The 20,470-nt window shown below is 39.2% G+C and overlaps 1 protein-coding gene across 15 annotated transcripts in view; it reads right to left on the reverse strand.

Moving 5' to 3' along the window:
- ARHGEF6 (Rac/Cdc42 guanine nucleotide exchange factor 6) overlaps positions 1-20,470 on the reverse strand; it is a 112,206-nt gene that overhangs the window by 11,914 nt on the left and 79,822 nt on the right. For 4 of the 15 annotated variants that reach the window (XM_002763321.6, XM_017968490.4, XM_078364144.1 and 1 more), the window contains 8 exons: positions 11,882-12,020; positions 9,247-9,306; positions 7,409-7,555; positions 4,799-4,885; positions 3,924-4,002; positions 2,767-2,912; positions 1,633-1,758; positions 45-65 (listed from right to left, as the gene is read on the reverse strand). In XM_002763321.6, the coding sequence (XP_002763367.1) occupies positions 45-65; positions 1,633-1,758; positions 2,767-2,912; positions 3,924-4,002; positions 4,799-4,885; positions 7,409-7,555; positions 9,247-9,306; positions 11,882-12,020 (805 nt within the window). Of the gene's footprint in view, positions 1-44; positions 66-1,632; positions 1,771-2,766; positions 2,913-3,923; positions 4,003-4,798; positions 4,886-7,408; positions 7,556-9,246; positions 9,307-11,881; positions 12,021-20,470 lie in introns of all 15 variants that reach the window. The other 11 variants (XM_035289445.3, XM_035289447.3, XM_078364142.1 and 8 more) reach the window with 4 other exon arrangements.

Raw genomic sequence — 20,470 nt, forward strand, 5'->3', positions numbered from 1 at the left:
TATTATGATGTCACTGTAAGCCAAAGATATTGTTCTACCCTTACCTTTAAGATATAAGACATCCTCTAAAATGAATATGTAAAGAAAGAGAAGATGAGCGTGAGAGGTCGATGGTTATAATGACCAAATCCACTTATCAATAATTCTAAAACAACATTTGAAATGTTAGTGTTATCATAAATTACACAGAGGGAATATCATCACATTTCCCACATTAGTTTCAGATGCAATATTATCATGCAAAAGCCCGAGGAATACAGTTTTGTGCAGAATAACAAATGCTGCGAACAACTGAAATACATACTACCTAGTAAGAATATATTAATAACTCTCTTCCCCCAGCAGAAACGAAGTGATCATGCCTTAGTTTTAATAGATTAGTTATGTGAAGGATTAAGTCAACTTTGCTCTTCAAAGCTCACCTTAATTTGAACTTAGTACTGATAATTACAAAATATCCAACATAACAAAGGGGACCTAGGTAACTATGAAGTTGTACTCCTGGTTTACATCATCAAAGAAGAAAATTGGATGATTGCAAGAATTGCAGGTAAATTTCCAAAGCAAAATGTGTGGGACTGCTTCCTGACCAAATTCTAAATAGAGTTATATAACAAAGATTCAGTCAAGGGTTGTTTGCCCTAACATATCAAGTTGAGAGGATCAAATAATGCTCCAGTGTCCAAATACTGTCCTATGTTTACTGCCCTTAGAGTTGGAAGAAACAAATTAATCGAAACAAAAGCAGGGTGGTTTAAATCAAAACACTCAAAACTGAGCTAAGGCTACATCACTCATCAAAACACACATTTGATCAAGAAATATATGCTGCTGTTGCCCCATAATTCTAAGACTCATCTCGTAACTGTCACAAACTTAATCATCACTCAACAAGACCAATTTAAAGAACAGTTACTAATAAATGAGGATCTTCTCTGAAATCTGAAATGATTAGAGACAGGCTAGGGATAAAGCCACTGTCTGGATGAAAAGTAACACGCCACACAGTTACAGAAGCTAGTGACTGACACTTCCTGACTGCAACTTCGAGAGAAAAAAATACAAAAAATCTCTAAATCCCCACACTGCCCAAATATCAAATGGCCTTTGAGGTTGTCTCTGAGAAGCCTCTTTTTAAAAGACACTCCTTTCATCAAATTCTTTTCTCATTCCAATTGTAGCAAATATCGCTTTTATAGTTTGGACTCATGGCTTGGTCCCATAACACTTTACTAATTTGGTTCAAATTGATCAAAATGATCCCAAATGCTGAATTGTGTCTGCTTCATTGCCAATTCAACTACAATGAAGTGGCTCTTGTTTGAGATTTGTGTACATTATTACTGAATACAAAGAATTAGCATAATAATCATTAAGGTAAACCAGAGGCACTTCAGGAGGAGACTGGGAACACTCAGGCAGTGCACATAGACCCTGTAGATATTCAATACATATTTTCAGGTGGACAATGGGAAAGTGAAAATTAAGAAACAAATCACCGAGTCTAGCAATTCAAGACTGACTCGCATATACCACCTATCTTAAATTCTAGCACATTCCCACAGAACTACGTGTAATAAGCTGCGAAATTAACTTGTCAGAAGCATTTCATACCATAGGTAGCAAAATTACCTCTTTATAACCTAGTGCTGCTGATGGTCTAAGTGGAGGTGCAGGTCGTAGACAACTTAAACTCCACGGTTTTATAATTTGAGGAGGCTCCAAGGGTCCTCGGGGCTGTCCGGTAGAGCTAAAAGACTGGGAAAATGTCTGATGAGATTTTGGCAATCTGCCATCTGAACCCAACCTTGTGCCACACAATGAGAGAACAATAGAAAGTTTGAGAACTGGCTCTTTCCAGTCAAGATTATGGGGTCTCTAAGGAACAGCACAAAGTTGACTCAACATTCCATGATCCTGTCCTCTCTTTGTCATCTGGAATTTAATTAATTTACATTTCTTTCCTCTGTAAGGAAGGAAAATGGAATAACAATCAACATTTGAGTTCAGCGATGTGTTTGGCACTCTGGTAGGTGCTTAAATAGGTTATTTCATGAGAACAGCCTAAGACATAGACTCGGCCAAGTGAAGTAACTAACTAGTAATTGGCAAAGCCAAGATTTGAACCCAGATCTGAAGCCAAAGCCCATATTCTTCCGACCACAACACACAGTGCTCAAAACTGGAATTTTGGCATCATAGGTTTGTATGTTAACAAACAACACAGCGTATCTTCCATCTCACTCAGCAAGTACAGTAAAATCTCATCAATTCAAATTCCAAATTCTAAATTTGTAAGTCAGAAGGAGACAATGCTAAAAGTTTACCTTTGAAGAAGGTTACTGAGCAAGTGTGAGAGCATGAGTGAGGTGACATGGAGATGTTTAAGTACTTAGGGAGGTAAACTATCTGTTTTGACTTAGCCCATTGTTAATAAGAGAATAACCATTGCTCATGAAAATAAGCTCTGCTTATCATTAAAATATTTTAGCAGGACTTCTGGTTAGAAATACTTTGCTAGCAGTTAGTTGGGGTATCAGAATACTGTCAAACAGAACTGCACACCTCTAAGTAAATCTTTTCATTAATTTGGATGGGCCCCGTAATGAGAAATCAGAATAAGTGAAGTTTAACTGTACTTCAAAATCTACAAATATAGGCTGCCCAAAAGACTAAGGGTGTGCTCACTGCTTCTTGTAAGTCTCCAGCAGGCAGGAGTTGATGAAAGACTCAATAATCCCTGGACAGAATACATGGACTACTTACAGAATGAGCACTACATGATGACGATGATGTTTTGGATAATGAACTGCAAGAGGCAGGTCCTCTTATCAGTCTGTTCAGCTGCTCCAACCATTCCTGGAAGTCCTGGTTGTTGTTGCAATGGACCACAATTCTCTCTACTGTGTTACCTACATTCCCCAATTATGATCAATTTGAAAACAAAAGACAAGGAAAAACTTGAGCTTGTCCCATTCAGAAATACACTTCACGCGACTAGAACTTGGGTGTGTATTTTCAGGGGTTTTCACACCTATGGGATAACCCTGTTGAAACTTCTATATCAGAAACAGATAACCTGTGATAATAAAGTAAATAAATATTCGTGTCTGATTTAGAAAACTCTCCTTGATTTTTACTGCTTACAGAAGTTTAAAAGTAGTGTAAAACTTCACTATAAACAAACTCACAGTCCAAAAATGTAAGCACGTAGTCCATCTAGTTAAGTCTAAAGTGGGACTATTGTACTGGTTCTCCCAGTATCAAAGTTGGAACAAGATCCAACTAAGGCTGTTTACAATCTTTTGACAAACACCAAACCTTAGGATCCTTCTTGGGAAAGAAGAGAGTAAGGCTATGATCCCAGTCTTAGCCACTGTGCCGTATCAGAACCCACAGTGAGGCCACTACATATAAATGACACAGGCCTTGCAAAAGGGATCATAAGCTAAAATGTCAGGGAGCATTATTAAGCCTCAGCATCGTGCTCAATTTGTGAACATAGTTTCATGGCTTTCCTGAACTTTTTAGAAACATAACCAAATCTTGCTAACTCGGGCTGATGATGAAATCGCTGATAAAAGTCCATATCTTTGGCTTCTCTGTCACCAGGGAACAAATGACAGAAAGGGAGAAAATTACATTTACATTATTCCATTTTGTTATTCCTTAGCTCTCACAAGTAGCTCTCATGCAACAGAAGATTGAAACTAATGGCAAAGCCACGGCTTTTGAATGAGAAGAGACTTCTCTGTTCTATTGCTGTACCCTAATCATCCCAGGAAATGGAATATACTTTGCCATGACCATGTAAAACTTGCTCGTGGCCTATGTAACAGAAAATGACGGCATTTATTTATTAAATTCCCCTTCATTGCAAAAGGAATTGGAAGTAGTTACATGAAAAAGAGAAAATTACCTACCAGTGATTTCAAATGTGCAGTCATTCCCTTCAATTTCATCTAATCTAGCCACCATTGTTCCTGGTATTGGTATTTTTCCCTATTAGAAAAAGAACATTCTCATTAATTCTGCAGTTATAGGAGTCTCTGTTTATTTCAGAGTGTTAGATTTTCTGACCCTCTCAGCACTGCAAAATTATGGCTAGATGTATTTCTCCAGTCTGTCAATGGATAATATGTTTCCCTGCTCTAAATTTTAATCAGACAAGAAAGCAACGGGGAAATGTGGATTGTGTTTGGTTAACACACCCTAAACTGTTAAGATCATGATTTACAAAGTAGTTTACTTTTCTAAAGCATTTTCATAAGAAACAGTTAAAAAAGAAGAGAAGGCTCAGATGTTATGAAAATTATTAATTGCCAGGCCAAGATGTAACAGGCAATAGTAACTTTTAATACTCTATATCTTGGAGCAGACTGAGGGACATTTAATTTCCTAAGGAGTTTAATAACATGCTTCTTAGAAGCCTGAATCATGTGATCTGACTATAATCAGACAAGCATAGGAGCAGATCTCAGCTTTATGTTTTCTCAGCAATAATGACATGGGCCTGTACAATACTGCTGCTAATTTATCTAGTTTCCATTTATGCATTCAAAACCCAGAGCATAACTAAAGCGGTGGATATATTCAAGATAAACTCATTACACTAATACAAAGATCTTTGATCTAAGGAACATCTGCTCTTAGACTCTCTTTTTAATTAAAATGAACGGTCAGAACATTCTGGTTCTCTTGGCTTGAGCTTTTAATGCCATAGTGGAGATACTGCATCTGGTTGGAAACCTGTTTTCATTAGGGGGTCTGCTGTGTGTTTTATATGAAATCTACTAACCTGATAGATAAAGCCACTCATCCGAGGACTTGCAGATAACATTATCAGGACATTTGAAAATAACATAAGGTACCGCTCCTCTTTTTCCTGAGAGAGAATGAACAATATTATTTGAAGAACAAAACTGGACATTTTATTTGTTGAGAATTTCTGGAATCACTGCCTTATAGCATAGACCTTATATAAACAACAGAAACATTAAAAGTGATTTTTTTAAAAAAAAAGATATCCAACTTGAAAACAAAAACCTAGTTGAATTTTACTTTGAAATGGACATAAACCCACAGTTCTCTCTCTTCTTCCTATATATAACAGTTAAATACAAAGAACCATGCTTGCTTTCCATGTATGAAAGCCTGAGAAGAAACCACAGTTTATGCAGCCAGCAAGATGTGCTAGTCCTAGGCACAAAATAAGTCTCCAGGTTCACAAAATGAAAATATATTTTATTTAGAAAAAAATGGCAAAATTAAGGGGTTTTCAGGTGATAAGAAATGTAGTATGCTCTAAAATATATGTTAAAGTCATATGCATAAAATTCGCTTTAGTCATTAAGAACAGGGTAATTATTGGATTTACGTAAAATGTAAAAGTAGATACACTTTTTTAAGGGCACTGAGGAAACCTTTACACATGAGAAGAGCCCCTTCAACAGATATGCAATTAGTATACTCAAAAATTACATTTAGCTTACATGCCCAGCCATCTTAGCTACAATTACGCCTGTCTCCATCTCCTTCCTTCCATTTGAGAAGAGGAACCGTTCCAGGCTAACTATTCTAAAAAGCGCTCCGCATTCTCTCACATCTTTGTCTCACTTAGTTTTCCTCTACAGACATCTCCTCTTCTCCCAGCATCCTCTCCTGTTTTACTAGCTTTTCCTCTTTTCCTTTACACACACCTCCTGTCCTAACAGACCTTTGCTTACCCCCATGTGGCTATTTATGCGTAGTTTCCCATTTCTTGACATTTTATTGCCAGATTAGTTGCTGCCTTCATTTTCTCCCCATTGATCCATCCCTAACTGCACCCCCACTGCTCTTGCAAAGTCATCAATAACTGCCTTCTAGCAATATCCAATGGCTTTCTCTTGGTCCTCACACTCCTTGCCCTCTGAACCTTCAGCAGCAGTCGGTACACTGGCCATTTTCAAATGCTCCTCATGGAATTTCTACAACTCATGCTCCCCAATTTCTTCTCTACCTTCTTGTCTTTTTATTTTTTTATAGCACTGATTCCTCCTGCCTTCACCCAAGAGGTTTATCCCAAAGGTGTGAATGACTAATAGTTAGACTCACGACATTAACCTTCCCTGGGGTATCTGCATTTTAAATGAGATTGCTTATTAACCCAAAGTAATGAATCTCTGCCAAAGACGTGTCAGAGTGTAGGAAGATGTTTTGGGAGAAGGAAGACAATTCTAACACCCGATAAATCAAACCAGGTGCCATAATCAACCTTCCTCCCTTTCCCTGGCCCCCTTCCTAAAAGAAATAATCCATCTTCAGCCCCCGGTGCTTCTCTCTGGATATTCACTTCCTAGGAAGGCACATCTGTTAGGGACATCTAGGTCTCTGCCTCTAACTCTGACCTCTCACCCACATTTCCATACTACGTTTACAGCTGCCTATGTAACATCTCCACCCAGATATCTACAGGTCTAAAACTATATTCTTCTTCTCCCCTAGCCCAGGGGCACCACTTCCTGTTGACTTTCCCTTCTAAAGGTGCCTCTGATTTTCCCCTTCTCCATTCTCTCTGTCACCACCATCTTAGGGGGCTCCTTTTCACTTTCCCTCGCAGCTGGCCTTTCTGTTTCTCATCCATCCCTTCCAGTTCACTTGACATATATGGGTGTCAGATTAAGTGTGAACCATCCCTTTCACAGTGTTGTTGTATGACTCTGGACTCTTTCATTACTTCCCATGACTTGCTGCATCCATCTGAACTACTCTTGCCTGATGTCAACGTTCTGCATAATCAAATTCTACCTGACTCAAGCAATCTTTTACTATGGCCAAGTTGCCTCTTTTGCTCCCTATAGGCTGGTTTCCTTATTGTGCTGCAGAAAACCAAAGGCACATTTCTGTTCTCTCCTAAGATAACAATGACCTCTGCCTTATGGAATCCTCCCCTTTTGTTTTTGTGCTCCCTCCTCAAGTCCTGTCTCCGTAAGATCTTGATCTCTTCCTCCTCTGAACATCTATGGACTTTTGTTGAGATTGCGAAATTGAACATTGACTATTTGGTTTGTTTGCTAGTTGCAACTTGTGTTTTAGTCTGTTTTTAATGAGTTCTTTGAAAACGGGGATAATTGTTTGCTCTTTTCTCCTATCTCCCACAGCACCTAAAAGAATGTTGAGCAAAGAATAGCTGCTCAGCTTCTCATTTGAATGCTGTAGCATTTGACTTTGATGGAAGAAGAAGGAAGATAAACTACTTAAGAGGCTCGGGCAGGAGGATTGCTTGAACTCAAGAGGCAGAGGTTGCAGTGAGTCAAAATCATGCCACTCCACTCCAGCCCTGCTGACAGAACAGGACTCTATCAAAAAAGAAGGAAGAAAAATATGAAAGATGGAAGAAATGATGTTGAGATTTGAAGCACCTTACCTCACATGTTCCATACTGCACCATTACTTGTGACATAAAAATCACATTTCCCAAGTTTTTAATATCCTCTCCTTCCCATGCCTGAATAGGTTCAGACAGTATCTGTAACTCCAGCTGTTTTCTCTTCCTCAGATCTTGACATTGCCCCTACAGAATCAAAGCAGAACATAATGGACTGGGAATTCTTATGAAACAGAACTAAAATAAGGCCAAAGTAATTTGTGGTTCCCGCCGAGTCCCTATTCCTCATCATGAATCCCATGACCAGGCCTGTTCTTGATAGATAGAAAGATCCACTACCTGAAATTTCTAGCCTTGAGCCCCCAAAAGTTTTGTGAGGAAGGCTCATTTTTCATTTTGCCAAAGTAAAAATTCTTTACAGGGAGGGAATTGGTTTGAATTTTTACTATGTTATCATGAAATTGTTTCTTGGTTTGAATTTTTACTATGTTATCATGAAATTCAGTTGTATCTCTTTTTTACTTTCCCGCCATGAAACAATTTCATGTGTGTGTATATATATATTTATATACTTCGGAAACTGTGCTGTTATCTTAGAGTAATTTAACAGCATGCCTTCCAAATTGAATACGAAAATAAGCATATGGTTAGTTCTGTTACTGTTTCCAAATGAATGTAAGATAACATTTTTAGGGGTTATATTTTCTATAAAATCTCTGCTGTCCCTTTCAGCTACATGGAAACTCAAAGAAATACATTCACTGTACACATATTTTAAGAGCACCTATAATAGGAATAAATATACTAAATCATCAAGGCAAGTTATATAACGTAATCAGAAAGAAATACAGGTTTTTTAATTGCATTTTAGGTTTTGGGGTACATGTGAAGAACATGCAGGATTGTTGCACATATAGGTGATGGGGAGGAAGGCAGCAAACCACATTGCCATGTATGTAGAAATACAGGTTTTTAAAAAGACTCATTTTACATTCCTATTTATACAAGAAAAAATAGAAGAGCCATAATTATAATAAATGCTGTGGGTTTCACTGGGCTGTTCTGTTAGCTTAAGCCATGTAAAACTGCCAATATTGGACTATTCTGGCATATAGCAATCGCAATTTTAACCTAATACTTACTCTGGTCTTCAGCTTGCTGTTCAACTACGGACACGTCAATTACTGGTCTTTCAACAAGGATTAATAACTAAACATTAGTTCAAATTACTTACAATGCTACAGAATTGTGTGAAATAAAGCTGAGCTTAATAAATTGCCTAAAATAAAGTTTTCTTTCCTCCTAAAATGGCACCAAGTGGTTTTACATCAGTGGGTTCAAGAAGACGCATTAACTACCATACTGAAGATACAAGATCACAGGTACTTTTGATAGCAACCTATATAAAGCAATTGCATTTTAGTACTTTGGGTTCCCCCCGCCTTTTAGATTTGATGAAGGATTTCTTCTTCATATGCAAAGAACAAACTCATACCCTTTGGCATAACTAGTTGAATCCAGTATTGATGCAAATCAGTGAATGACGATTTACACATACTCGTCATTAGGTGAGCAATGGGGGTAAAGACAAAGAGACAAAAGGAAACCCCCCACCTACACACCAATGCTTAATGTGGCTTAATGTGGCTGAGACTGTAAATGTGATTGCTTTATACCCTCAGCCTGGCAACCTTTCTTAGGTGAGCATGATTTTTGGAGGATAAAATTGAGTGAAGCAATCACTGCTATACTGTCGTGAAAGCTTATTATTTCCTTTCCAAAGAACTTTGCATAAGGAAAGAAACGTTGCACACATATTACTCTTTCAGGAATAAAGTATACAAAGTGGAGAATTCTAATTTTAAAGCATCACCTACCATGAGAGTTTTGAATGCTACGATTGCCTTCAGAATGTCCTGATGATCCGGATGAGTATCCTATTAAAGGAATACATTTGGAAACAGTATTAGAGGCGAGAGGGTCAGCAGCTGCCAAGGGTTTGGGGTAGAAGGAGGGCGTAGCTATAAAGACAGCAAAAGAATTTTGAGGGATGATGGAACTGTTCTGTATTTTAATTGTGGTCGTGGTAACATGAATCTATACCTGTGTGAAAACTCATAGAACTATGCACCAGAAAAAAATGTTAATTTTACTGTATACTAATTTAAAGATTAAAAAATAGAGCAGCATGGGAGCATTTGGTATCTCAGTGAATCTAATTCTTAGATGGTTAGGAAATTAAGAGAGTTGGTAACACATCATATATTTAGTAATGATGTAGTAAAAGGCGAGAGTTCCCATTTCCCTTTTTGCTATTATACTTTGGATAATGACTATTTAATAATCAATATAATAATTCAATAATTATTCAGGGGACATTATTAGGTCATGTTGTTGGTAGATGACAGGAGGTAGGGAATTGTGGAAATAAGAGAAAAATCAACCTATTAGCCGGGCATGGTGGTGCATGCCTGTAGTCACAGCTACCCGGGAGGCTGAACTGGGAGGATCAGCTGAGCCTCGAGGTTGTGGTGAGCTGTGATTGCATCACTGTACTCCAGCCTGGGTGACAGTGAGGTGAGACCCTGTCTCAGGAAAAAAAAAAAAAAAAACAGAAAAATCAATCTCATTTCATTTCCTAAAATGCCTTCATTTTCTTTCAGAAGTATGAACATGGCAGATGGGAAAAGATTCCAAGTTTCATACCATGATTTCCTTCTTAAGTTAGGCTTTTGCATATGGCCTGCAATCCTGTGGTACTTTCAATTCTGAAAAGTGGACAGATTCAAAAATGGCTTAGAGGAATCCACAACTCCATAACTGTTTATGAAGGGAAGGTAGAGATTCTTATGGGTAGATGTGCACCTAACATTGGGGCATGTGAGGTATCTCCATATACCTAACCTGCAGAACTTAGCTGGAGTAAAGGAAGACTAAACCTCCTGCCCCACCAATCTCAGGTGATAAAATACAAAACCGAACAGATTAGGGGCCTGACCCAAGCCAAGAATGACATTGCTCATAAAAAGTAAGGTTGTATTCCTTTACAGTAACATTTATCCTTACCCAAATCAACAGACACGAAGAATTTCAAGATCTGCTCTACTGTTAGAAGCCATGCCAAATGCTCTGAAATCTGCACAAAGTTTCTCACCCAGTAGTGAACTAGTACCAAGGGCTTGTATTTTCTGATGACGGGAAATGAGAGGCAGCCAAAGACGTGTGACCCACAGCAAATGGAGGCAGGAGAACAGGCTCCACTACAAGAAAGGCTGAGACGTAGGATCCAGGCAGCAGGAGCATCTGGGATTTGTTTCTCCCGAAACTAAGTGCATATTTTTATTTCGGCACTGAAAAGTAATAGAAACTGAGGCCACTCGTTTCTGGACTTTTGTGATAATCAAGGAGGGGCAAACCTCAAACGGTTCAGCAAACTGGTCTCGTTTATGGAAAGGCATCCAGAGGTCAACACCTTCCTGAGCCCTAACTGAAATTTCACACTGGCAGGCTTTACTCACCAGCTCCCCACTACCTCCAGCTTTCAGGTAGGTGAAATACCCTGAGAATGTGGTTTTGCTCAGAGAACGTGCTTTCAATCCTTATAAACGCTGACAAGCCCGGCAGAGTGCACTCGTTTTCTTTAAAGATAATCAAACCCCTTGAAACCTCAAAACCTTTCCCCAGACACAGGAAGAGCAACTAGGGTAAGTGCAGCCTCCTCCAGCAGGCCCTCCTCTCCCACTCACACTTGAATCCCCTGTGCATGATCACAAAAGAACGGCTCAAGGAGCTAGCTCTGTTGATTGGTTTTTCATAGCATAAGGCCTTTAATTCTTGGTGAAAAATATTCAATTATCAGGCCTCATTGCAAAATCTTAACATTTAGAAAATATTGTAGCTATGCTACAGCAGTTGCAAGTAAACTGTAGGTTTATAAATAAAAATGTGGGGGGACTCTGATGTACATGCATGATGTGTAGAGAGATACCGCAAATATTGTACCCACTCATCAGTCTTAAGGAATGAATACCAGAATTGTCCAGGGTAATCAACAGTTAGGAAGTTAAATGATGGTAGAATTCTGGAGAAAATATTTCTGTCTATAGTGAACTTATTCTTTGTACTTTCAGATGTTGTTTTGCTTTATCTCCCACAATAAAGTTGGTTAATATACCAAAACCAAAGGTTTCTTAGTTAGATTTTGACGAAACTACTGAGAGGGCAAAAGCAAACCCGAGCTAGCAAGTAAGCATGGGGTTATGGGAAGCCACAGGATCAAGGCTTGGAAGAAAAGAGAGAAAAGGGAGAATTATCCTTAATATCTAGCAGCAAAGAATATTATGTGCATAAACAGGAAAACTAGAAGCCTGAGAAGAAAGAAGAACAGATAAAGTAAATTTCGAATCCAAGACCTTGATTCCTCTGCAAGGCCATTTTGGAGGCAAATGGGCTGCGTCCTCCAAAGCAGAGGACCATACTGGGCACACGAGCTTGAAAAGTTTCTTCCTTTACCTCCATATGCCGTTCCAACTCTTGCAAGAGAGTAACATATTTCTCCAGTCGCATGAATGGTTTGCTGAGGCTTGTTGTTAAAATGAGGATACCTGGGCTCGATGCACCTTGATTTTCCATAAATTGTTCCAACTCATCACTAGCAAAAGAACAAATACAATTTTGTTGCTGCTGAATATCCCATGTAAAGAATTATCAACCTAAAATTATTTTACTGTATTTCACACAATATAAAGCCAAATAAAAATGTGTTTCACTAGTCTAAATGCTGTTCAGTTTGTTTCGACTCAACTAAATCAGCCTTTATTAAGCTCCTTCTATACAATCAGCACCAGGGCTCCTTTGGTGAGCCAGATGCTCGTGATCCCTGGTGTCACCAATTCAACACTTACAGATTGAGCATCTACTAAGCAACAGGCTCTGTTTTCCGATGGGTTTACAACAACAGTGAGCAAAAAGAAATCCCCACCTTTAAGGAACCTACATCCATGGGCGTGAGATATACAGTGTATCAGATGATCGTAACTTCAGGATTAAAAAGCAGATTTTCTTAATCACTTCAAATACCCTAGTTACGGGCTGGTCAGGTGCCTAAACATAACAATTCACCAGGTTGTGTCACCTATTGTAATGTTCTAGAATCACTTCCTACATTTAGATAGCAGCATGTTTGTATGACCAACCACATAGTCACTTAGCCCAATATCTAAAACCAGTGTAGCAGGTTACCCAAACACTTCAATAAGGCAGCAACTTGGTGAAAAAAATGGATTAATATTTTATGAACTGTGTGTGGAAATGTCTAACTCTAAGCCGGTGCTTTCTCTGCTGTTTAGTACCCTTCCACATTGTTTACTTTCCACCAACAGGGATATTGAGTCCTGGGGCTGCAAGATCATTTTAATACACATTTAAGCAACATATAATTAGAGAAGAAACCCTACTGCCTAAGTGACAGCTGATGTTGAAACTTCTGCTTTATTAAATGGCCCTTTTTCCTCTTTGGTTGGCCATGCATATCCAGTCAGTCACAAATCTTCTTGGGTCTGTTCATTCCTTCCCATTACTGCTGCCACTGCCTTAGTTCAAGACTTTAGCTCATCCTATCTGGCTCACTTCAATAGATCAACTGTTTTCCTGGTTTCCCAGCTTTTTCCAGGTCCTGCAGACTACCATTTTAGCCTCATTGCTTTCTTACCCAAGAGCCTCTGAGTGCCTACAAGATCAAGTCTTAACGTTTTAGATTCCTACTGGCTCCACCATGTTTCTCACTATTCCCCAGCAGGAAACCCCTACTGCAAACTGACCTACTTATTCTCCCTAAAACACATCTTATGCCGTGCTTCCCAACTGTGGTGTGCTGCTATAAGTTGTGAAGTGTGTTCAAAAAACTTGCTATCAGTAATAAAGTACTAGGAGGTTGGAAATAGAGCGGATTGCAGGTTATCGCTATTAATTATAGACACCCACACACACTCTCCCTTTGTGAGCTTTTCTGAGCAGGAGAGAAAAGATGGAGTTTCAGCTAATGCAACAGCAACCTTGAGTCATGCAGTATGTCACGTATGTCAGAGAAAAAAAAGGCTGGGAATTGCTGCCTTAATGGAGCCTAGATCACATATGAGGAGAGATCACATCTAGCAATTGCTGTAATACTTTTATTAAATTAAAAAACATTTATTGAGGGGCTATAAGCGTGAACCACTGCACCCAGCCTGCTGCTAATCCTTTATCAGTTTTTGTAGTATTGTTCCAGAAGTAGCCAAGGGCAGGGAAATGTCCTGGACTTGGAGTCATAAAACAGGCTTGGTGACTCTGGATGAGTAGCCTGAGCCTCAACTGACTCATGTTTAAAAGAGAGATAAAACCTACTTCCTAATAAAATTGCAAAGACTAGGTATGGGGTTTTTTTGATGGAGTTTCACTCTTTGTTGCCCAAGGTGGAGTGCAATAGCGTGATCTCAGCTCACCGCAACCTCCGCCTCCCAGGTTCAAGCGATTCTCCTGCCTTAGCCTCCCGAATAGCTGGGACTACAGGTGTGCACCACCATGGCCCACTAAATTTTGTATTTTTAGTAGAGACAAGTTTTCACCTTGTTGGCCAGGATGGTCTTGATCTCCTGACCTCATGATCTGCTCACCTCCCTAAGTGCTGGGATTACAGGCATGGGCCATCACACCCGGCCAGTATTGGGGGTTTTAATGCTATTTCATGCTACGAATTGTACATGCCCTCATTGTTGTTTAATGACAACAACGTTTCAACATAGGTGTTCTCCACATTTTACAGATGAGAAACCTGAGAGGAAGGGTGATAGTAAGTGGCTACAGTGGCATTCATACTCAGGTCTGAAGCCAAAGCCTCAAGTCATTTCAGGATATCACACTGCCTCTCTACAGGACAGTATTTCGTTAACTTTAAAGTAGTTAATAGATGTATTATTATTATTATGGTTATTCCAAGACAAATACCTTGCTAAAATCACATCTTTAAAAACTACCAGTACCTATGATTTCCAACTTAATGGAAATTCAATTGATGTTTAATTGCCAACCAAGAGCATCAAGTGCATAAAGAGGTTTAAAAATTCCTTGCATATAAAATATAATTAGGGAAATAACTTGGGTTTGGAGTGCATTTGAGTAGAAATGTAATTTGGAGAAAATCATTTCCTAATTTATTTACAATTTAGTAAACAAGCTTTACTTTTTCCTTCGGTGACTAAATGCCCGCATCCCCAACGCTTTACTCTGATGCAAGAGTTACAACAATTAAAAGCAAATGCTAATGTGTACTTTATTATTACTTTCCATTCAGCATTCTAACTTCTAGGTTTGCTAAATATTATGAAACAATTTAAACATTTCTATAAAACATGAGATCACTATCTTGGATTAAAACACTGGTTCTTGAGAAGAAAAGAAAATTTTACTAGAGCAACAAAAGAACAAAATTGTCCAATAGAACCTTTGATCTATGATAAATAGATCCTAAAAGACACACTTTTATTTTGCCAAATAAACATACTACACAGGTTAGCATCATTATACACAAATATAATACATAAATACATATATTGTTATGCCAAAGCACAATCTGTCTTTTAAATGCAGTTTTTCATTTTCTACAGCCCAATTTAAGTAGCAGTGGATTAAGACTTGCTTTTCAAGCTTAACGTGTTCTGTATATGTTACGTGATACAATAGAAGCAGTTCTCAATGTATAAATGCTGTTTAAAATAATATACACTTATTTCATAGAATGCATGGTGGATAGGGCTGTGGGATACTCTGGGTTGAACTGGAAAGCTGAAAAAAAAGACTACGTATACTATAACAACACTACAGAGCTTAACCATCTTGTAGAAGTATCTCTATGACATCTTTGTGTAGGTTTCTAATTTGAATGATCATGACTCTACCTAGCAGAAGGTCAGAGATTCCTCCTCTCCACCTCAATTACTCCTCCACCAGGCCTTCAGGGGAAATCACTGTGGCCCAAAAGTGGAGGTGAGGCAAGAGGAGCTGGATGCCATGGCCTCTGGCCAGTGGAAAGTTTCAGGAGTGCCACTCACACTGAGTTGAGTGGATCTCTTTCTTCTCTTTTGCATGTATTCAGCCCAAGAGATTAGGTGATGTGCTTGTTTTTTGTTGCCATTACTTTTTCTTTTTTTTTCTTTTTTCTTTTTTTCTTTTTCTTTTTTTTTTTTTTTTTTTTTGGAGACGGTCTCACTCTGTTTCCCAGGCTAGAATGCAGTGGCATGATCTCGGCTCACTATAAACTCCACCTCCCGGGTTCAAGAGATTCTCCTGCCTCAGCCTCCCGAGTAGCAGGACTACAGGTGCACACCACCACATCTGGCTAATTTTTGTACTTTTAGTAGAGATAGAGTTTTGCTACATTGACCAGGATGGTATCTAACTCCTGTCCTCCAGTGATCTACCTGCCTCGGCCACTGGGATTACACGTGTGAACCACTGCGCCTGGCCTTGTCCCTACTATTTTTGTTTGTGACCAGTCTTACTTACTCCTTTCTCTGGTCCTTCAAAGACAGAAAACAACAGAACCTAAGCTCAGAAATTTTTCTATGCTCCTTGTCCCCAGAGCAAGTAGGTAACTCTTTGGGGGTTTTCTCAAAGTCTCATTGCTGGCAACCATGGTAAACAGAGTGGAGAGAACTTACAAGAGCAAAAGCACACCACAGCAGAGACGGGAAGTGAGGTCCGGATCTGTCTTAGCACCAACTCCCCCTCTCTCTGATCTCTCCTTTAACGTTCTCCCTTGTGAAAAGAATGAATGCCACACCGAAGCAAGCACAAGAGAGAAGTGGGTATTTTTGTAAAAGAGAGATTATTCCCAGGAAGAAACAGGAGCTACCGTAGCAAGCTAGCAGGGGAGAGAGAGGGTAAATCCCAAAAGACCTTACTCAGGGGATAACAAAAGACTAGAGTGGCCATTCAAATATATGCAAATATTGGGACACATCAAGGTTGGGGTCTGATTACATAACCAAATTCAGGCAATAGATAACTGCATTTTTAATAAGACACCTGCATGCAATTTCATACAATTTTAAGCTGGATCCCGTCTCAGGGCCAATTGCTAGGAGCATTCCTGGTATGGTATTGCCACCTAAAGGCCAAAATGAGGAAGTTCACCTGAACGTTACAGCTTCAGCAAGGAAAGAATAGAAATCCACCAATGTCCCGTTTCAGCTGAAATCTTCATCTAAAACTTTTTTAATATGAATTTTCTGTGAATTTCATTTCACTGTGCTTCGCCTTTAATATGTCAGCATAAAGTGCCATTAGATGCATGTAATATAGCTGAGATTATATTCAAAGCACATGTGAGAAAAACCTCAAGTATTTTCATTTTCATCCCTTTTACCTGTAAATAAACCAGTAAGATAAAAATTTAGTTCTATGAGGACTCCAGTGAGTCTTCCATCATTTCAAGGAATATTATACAATTCTCAAAAAAACACCATTAACTAAAATTAAACAAACAGGACATTATACTTCACCAAAAACTTGAGAATCTTTTAAATCAACTGTGTAACAAACCTTAAACCATAATGTTTGAGGGAACCTTTACTTAATTTTACTTATAAAATCAAATTCCCAACATAGGTACATGTAGTCAGTAACATTTTAACACAGAGTTACAACGGAAGCCTATCTAGACACCACGGAAAACCTGCCATTTGAGGTAAATCATTTCTTTCCAGTATTCACCCAGAATACTGGTTTCATATCAAAGGAGAAGAACATGTGCTCATGTAAATAATGAGCTGACACGAGGGACATCTCATTTTATTGGTGTTAAGGAATTTGCCCTTATACACATAGGACGTTTATGTATTTATCAAAGGGAAAAAAATGTCTCTGCATCATTCATCATTTTTTTCTTTATTGTAGATATGTAGAAAAGTATGAAAACATTCCCTGAAATGACAAAAACAAATTTAGGACCGTGGTTCGCTCTGGTGAGGGAGAGAAGAGCAGGAAATATTGAAGAGGATACACAGAACTTGAATTGCATCTGTAATTTGTTTTAGCTGAATAGTGGGTAGGTGGATGTACTTTATATTATCTCTGTTCTTTGCATGCTTGAAATATTTTATACCATTTTCCTAAAAAGCAACTCATAGCTGGTAGGTAGAAGATGTTAAAAGGACACTTGGGGCATGGTGACACTGTGCTGGGTGCTTTGTACACATTATTTCATTTAATTCTCACATACCAATACCTTGGTATGTGGTTTGATCCTCATTTTACAAGTGAGGAAATTAAGGCTTAGAAGTGAAGGGAATTGCCTTGGGTAAAACAGCCTCTAAGTGGTAGAGTTGTGAAGTGAGACATTATAAAAGTGGTAAAAAGTTTAGGCTCAGATCAGGCAGGGGCACAGAGGACTTAAAGGAAAGCGGTAAGGAGTTCCACTTTTGAGATGGTGGCATGGGACTCACTGGACCCACTACTCGGTTACGAAAACAAAGAAAAGTATAACAGGTGAAAACTATTTTAGGCAAAACCATTTAGGCCCGATGCAGTGGCTCACACCTGTAATTCCAGCACTTTGGAAAGCTGAGGCAGGAGGATCACTTAAGCCCAGGAGTTTGAGACCAGCAAACTCTGGGCAACATAATGAAATCCATGTCTCTACAATTTTTTTTAAATTGGCCGGGTGTGGTGGTGTGCGCCTGTAGTCACAGCTGCTCAGGAGGCTGAGGTAGGAGGATTGGTTGAGCCCAGGAGTTCAAGGCTGCAATGAGCTATGATTGTATCACTGCACTCCAGCCTGGGTGACATAGCAAGACCCTGTCTCTAAAAAACCAATACTAATAAAAATAAAAATAAATAAAATATCTAGAAGTTGTCCTAATGATAAAAGATAACTGAAAAATAAAACTTATTCAGGAAAATCTACTAAAACTCAGTAGGAACAGGGAGAATTTACAGGATTTGAGCTATGACCAGCCCTCCCCTTTCTCCCTCCTCCCAGCTCAGCTTGACAGAAGCTCCATCCCAGGCAACTGTGACAAAGAAGAGAGACCTCCCTGACCTCCCAGCTACCAGTCAAAGGATATATCCCACCAGGAGGAACATGCCATCACCACATCTCATCCCCTTCAACTCTGTGTGAAAGAAGCTAAATTCCTAGTGATGTGCCTGAGAGAGCGAAAGTTCACTTCACCCAGCCCCCACACAGGCTGGAGGCTCTACCCTAGCACTGGCAGGCTGAAAATATTGGGGCCCAATCACCCTCATCCCAGTCCAAGTGTAGGGCAGAGAGTTCCATGCTGGAAGAGGCAAGCTGAGAAGACCAGAGGGTACCCATTCTGCCCAGCTCCCAGAGTAGTGAGATTTTGCCCAGAGGGAGAGGCAGTCCACAGGAACAGAAGAGTTCCAAAGCTCTCCATGAAGAAATTGGTTTTCTATGGGGGAAAAAATGCATGTGGAGATATTGAAGCCTAAGGGCTCTTGCCAAAAGAAAGGAGATTTTGGTAGTAAGCAAATAAAAGGAGGCAGGTAGCTCCTGTCACTTAAGCAAAAAAAGCTAAACCATAGGCCAGCTAGATCACTAGAGAGAACCAGGGAAAGAGACAGCGAGGAAGTGCTGAGAAGGATGAGAACAAACCTCTGTTCTCAAGATGGTGGAGCAATTTATGCTCCCAGGAAACTGTCAAAAACATTAGAGCCAATTAGCTAGAAATTAGTAGAGCCTAACAGTTGTGATACAAAATGGGGCTTCAAAGAGAGATCAGGGAGTGAGACAATCAAAGAGAACTCTTCTAAGACCACTGTCATTCCACAGTGACCGGATGCCTGACCAAGGTTGTGCCCTCTGAAGAGTGACACCAGGGCAAAATAGACTTCACTAAAATAGTCCAATCAAGTTACTAAACAAGCACGTAAGCAAACAACAAACACATGTCCCAGAGAGTGGGGAATGAAATCATTATCACAGTTGTGAAATCTAAAATTACCTAAAATGTCTTATTCTCAACAACAAAAAACGATATGCCATGCAAAGCAAACAGGAATGTGTAACTCAAACATATAACAACAGAAATTGTCAGTAAGAGAGACAAAATGTCAGACTTAATAAAGTCCTCAAGGCAGCCAGTATAAATATGTGCAAAGAACAAAAAGAAACCACGCTTAAAGAAGTAAAGGAAGTATGATGACAATGTCTCACCAAATAGAGAAGATCAATAAAGATATCAAAATTGTAAACAAAAGAAGAAGAACCAAATGGAAATTCTAGAGTTTAAAAATAAAATAATTGAAATTTTAAATTTCATCAGAGGGGTTCAACAGCTGATTTGTACTGGCAGAAGAATCTGTAAATTTAAAATACATTAATAGAGATTATGCAATGTAAAAAAGAGAGGAAAAGGAATAAAGAAAAATGAATAGAACCTTAGCAAAATATGAGAAATCTTTAAGCAAAACAACATATACACAATGGAAGTACTAAAAAAGAGGAAAGAGAAAATGGAGCAGAAAAAATGTTCAAAGAAATAATGACCAAAAAATCGCAAGTTTAAGAACATCAACTCGCATATCCAAGAAGCTCAATGAATTTCAAGTAGGATAAATGCAAAGAGGTCCACACCTGAATGAATTATAATAAAAATGCTGAAAGTCAAGGAGAAAACCGAAAGCAGGAAGAGGAAAACAACTCATCATGGGCTAGGGAACCTAGATAATATTAACAGCTGATTTCTCGTCAGAATCTTGGAGGCCAGAAGGCAGTGGGATGACATAGTCAAAGTACTGAAAGAAACAGAACTGAAAGCCTGGTGCACTGGCTTACGCCTGTAATCTCAGCACTTTGGGAGGCCAAGGTGGGTGGATCACGAGGTCAAGAGATCAAGACCATCCCGGCCAATGTGGTGAAACCCTGCCTCTACTAAAAATACAAAAATTTGCTGGGTGTGGTGGCACACGCCTGTAGTCCCAACTACTCGGGAAGCTGAGGCAGGAGAATCAGTTGAACCTGGGAGGCGAAGGTTGCAGTGAGCCGAGATCACACCACTGCACTCCAGCCCAGCAACAGAGCAAGACTCTGTCTCAAAAAAT

This window comes from Callithrix jacchus, chromosome X (genome assembly GCF_049354715.1).
Source record: "Callithrix jacchus isolate 240 chromosome X, calJac240_pri, whole genome shotgun sequence".
NCBI classification, from domain to species: domain Eukaryota; kingdom Metazoa; phylum Chordata; class Mammalia; order Primates; family Cebidae; genus Callithrix; species Callithrix jacchus.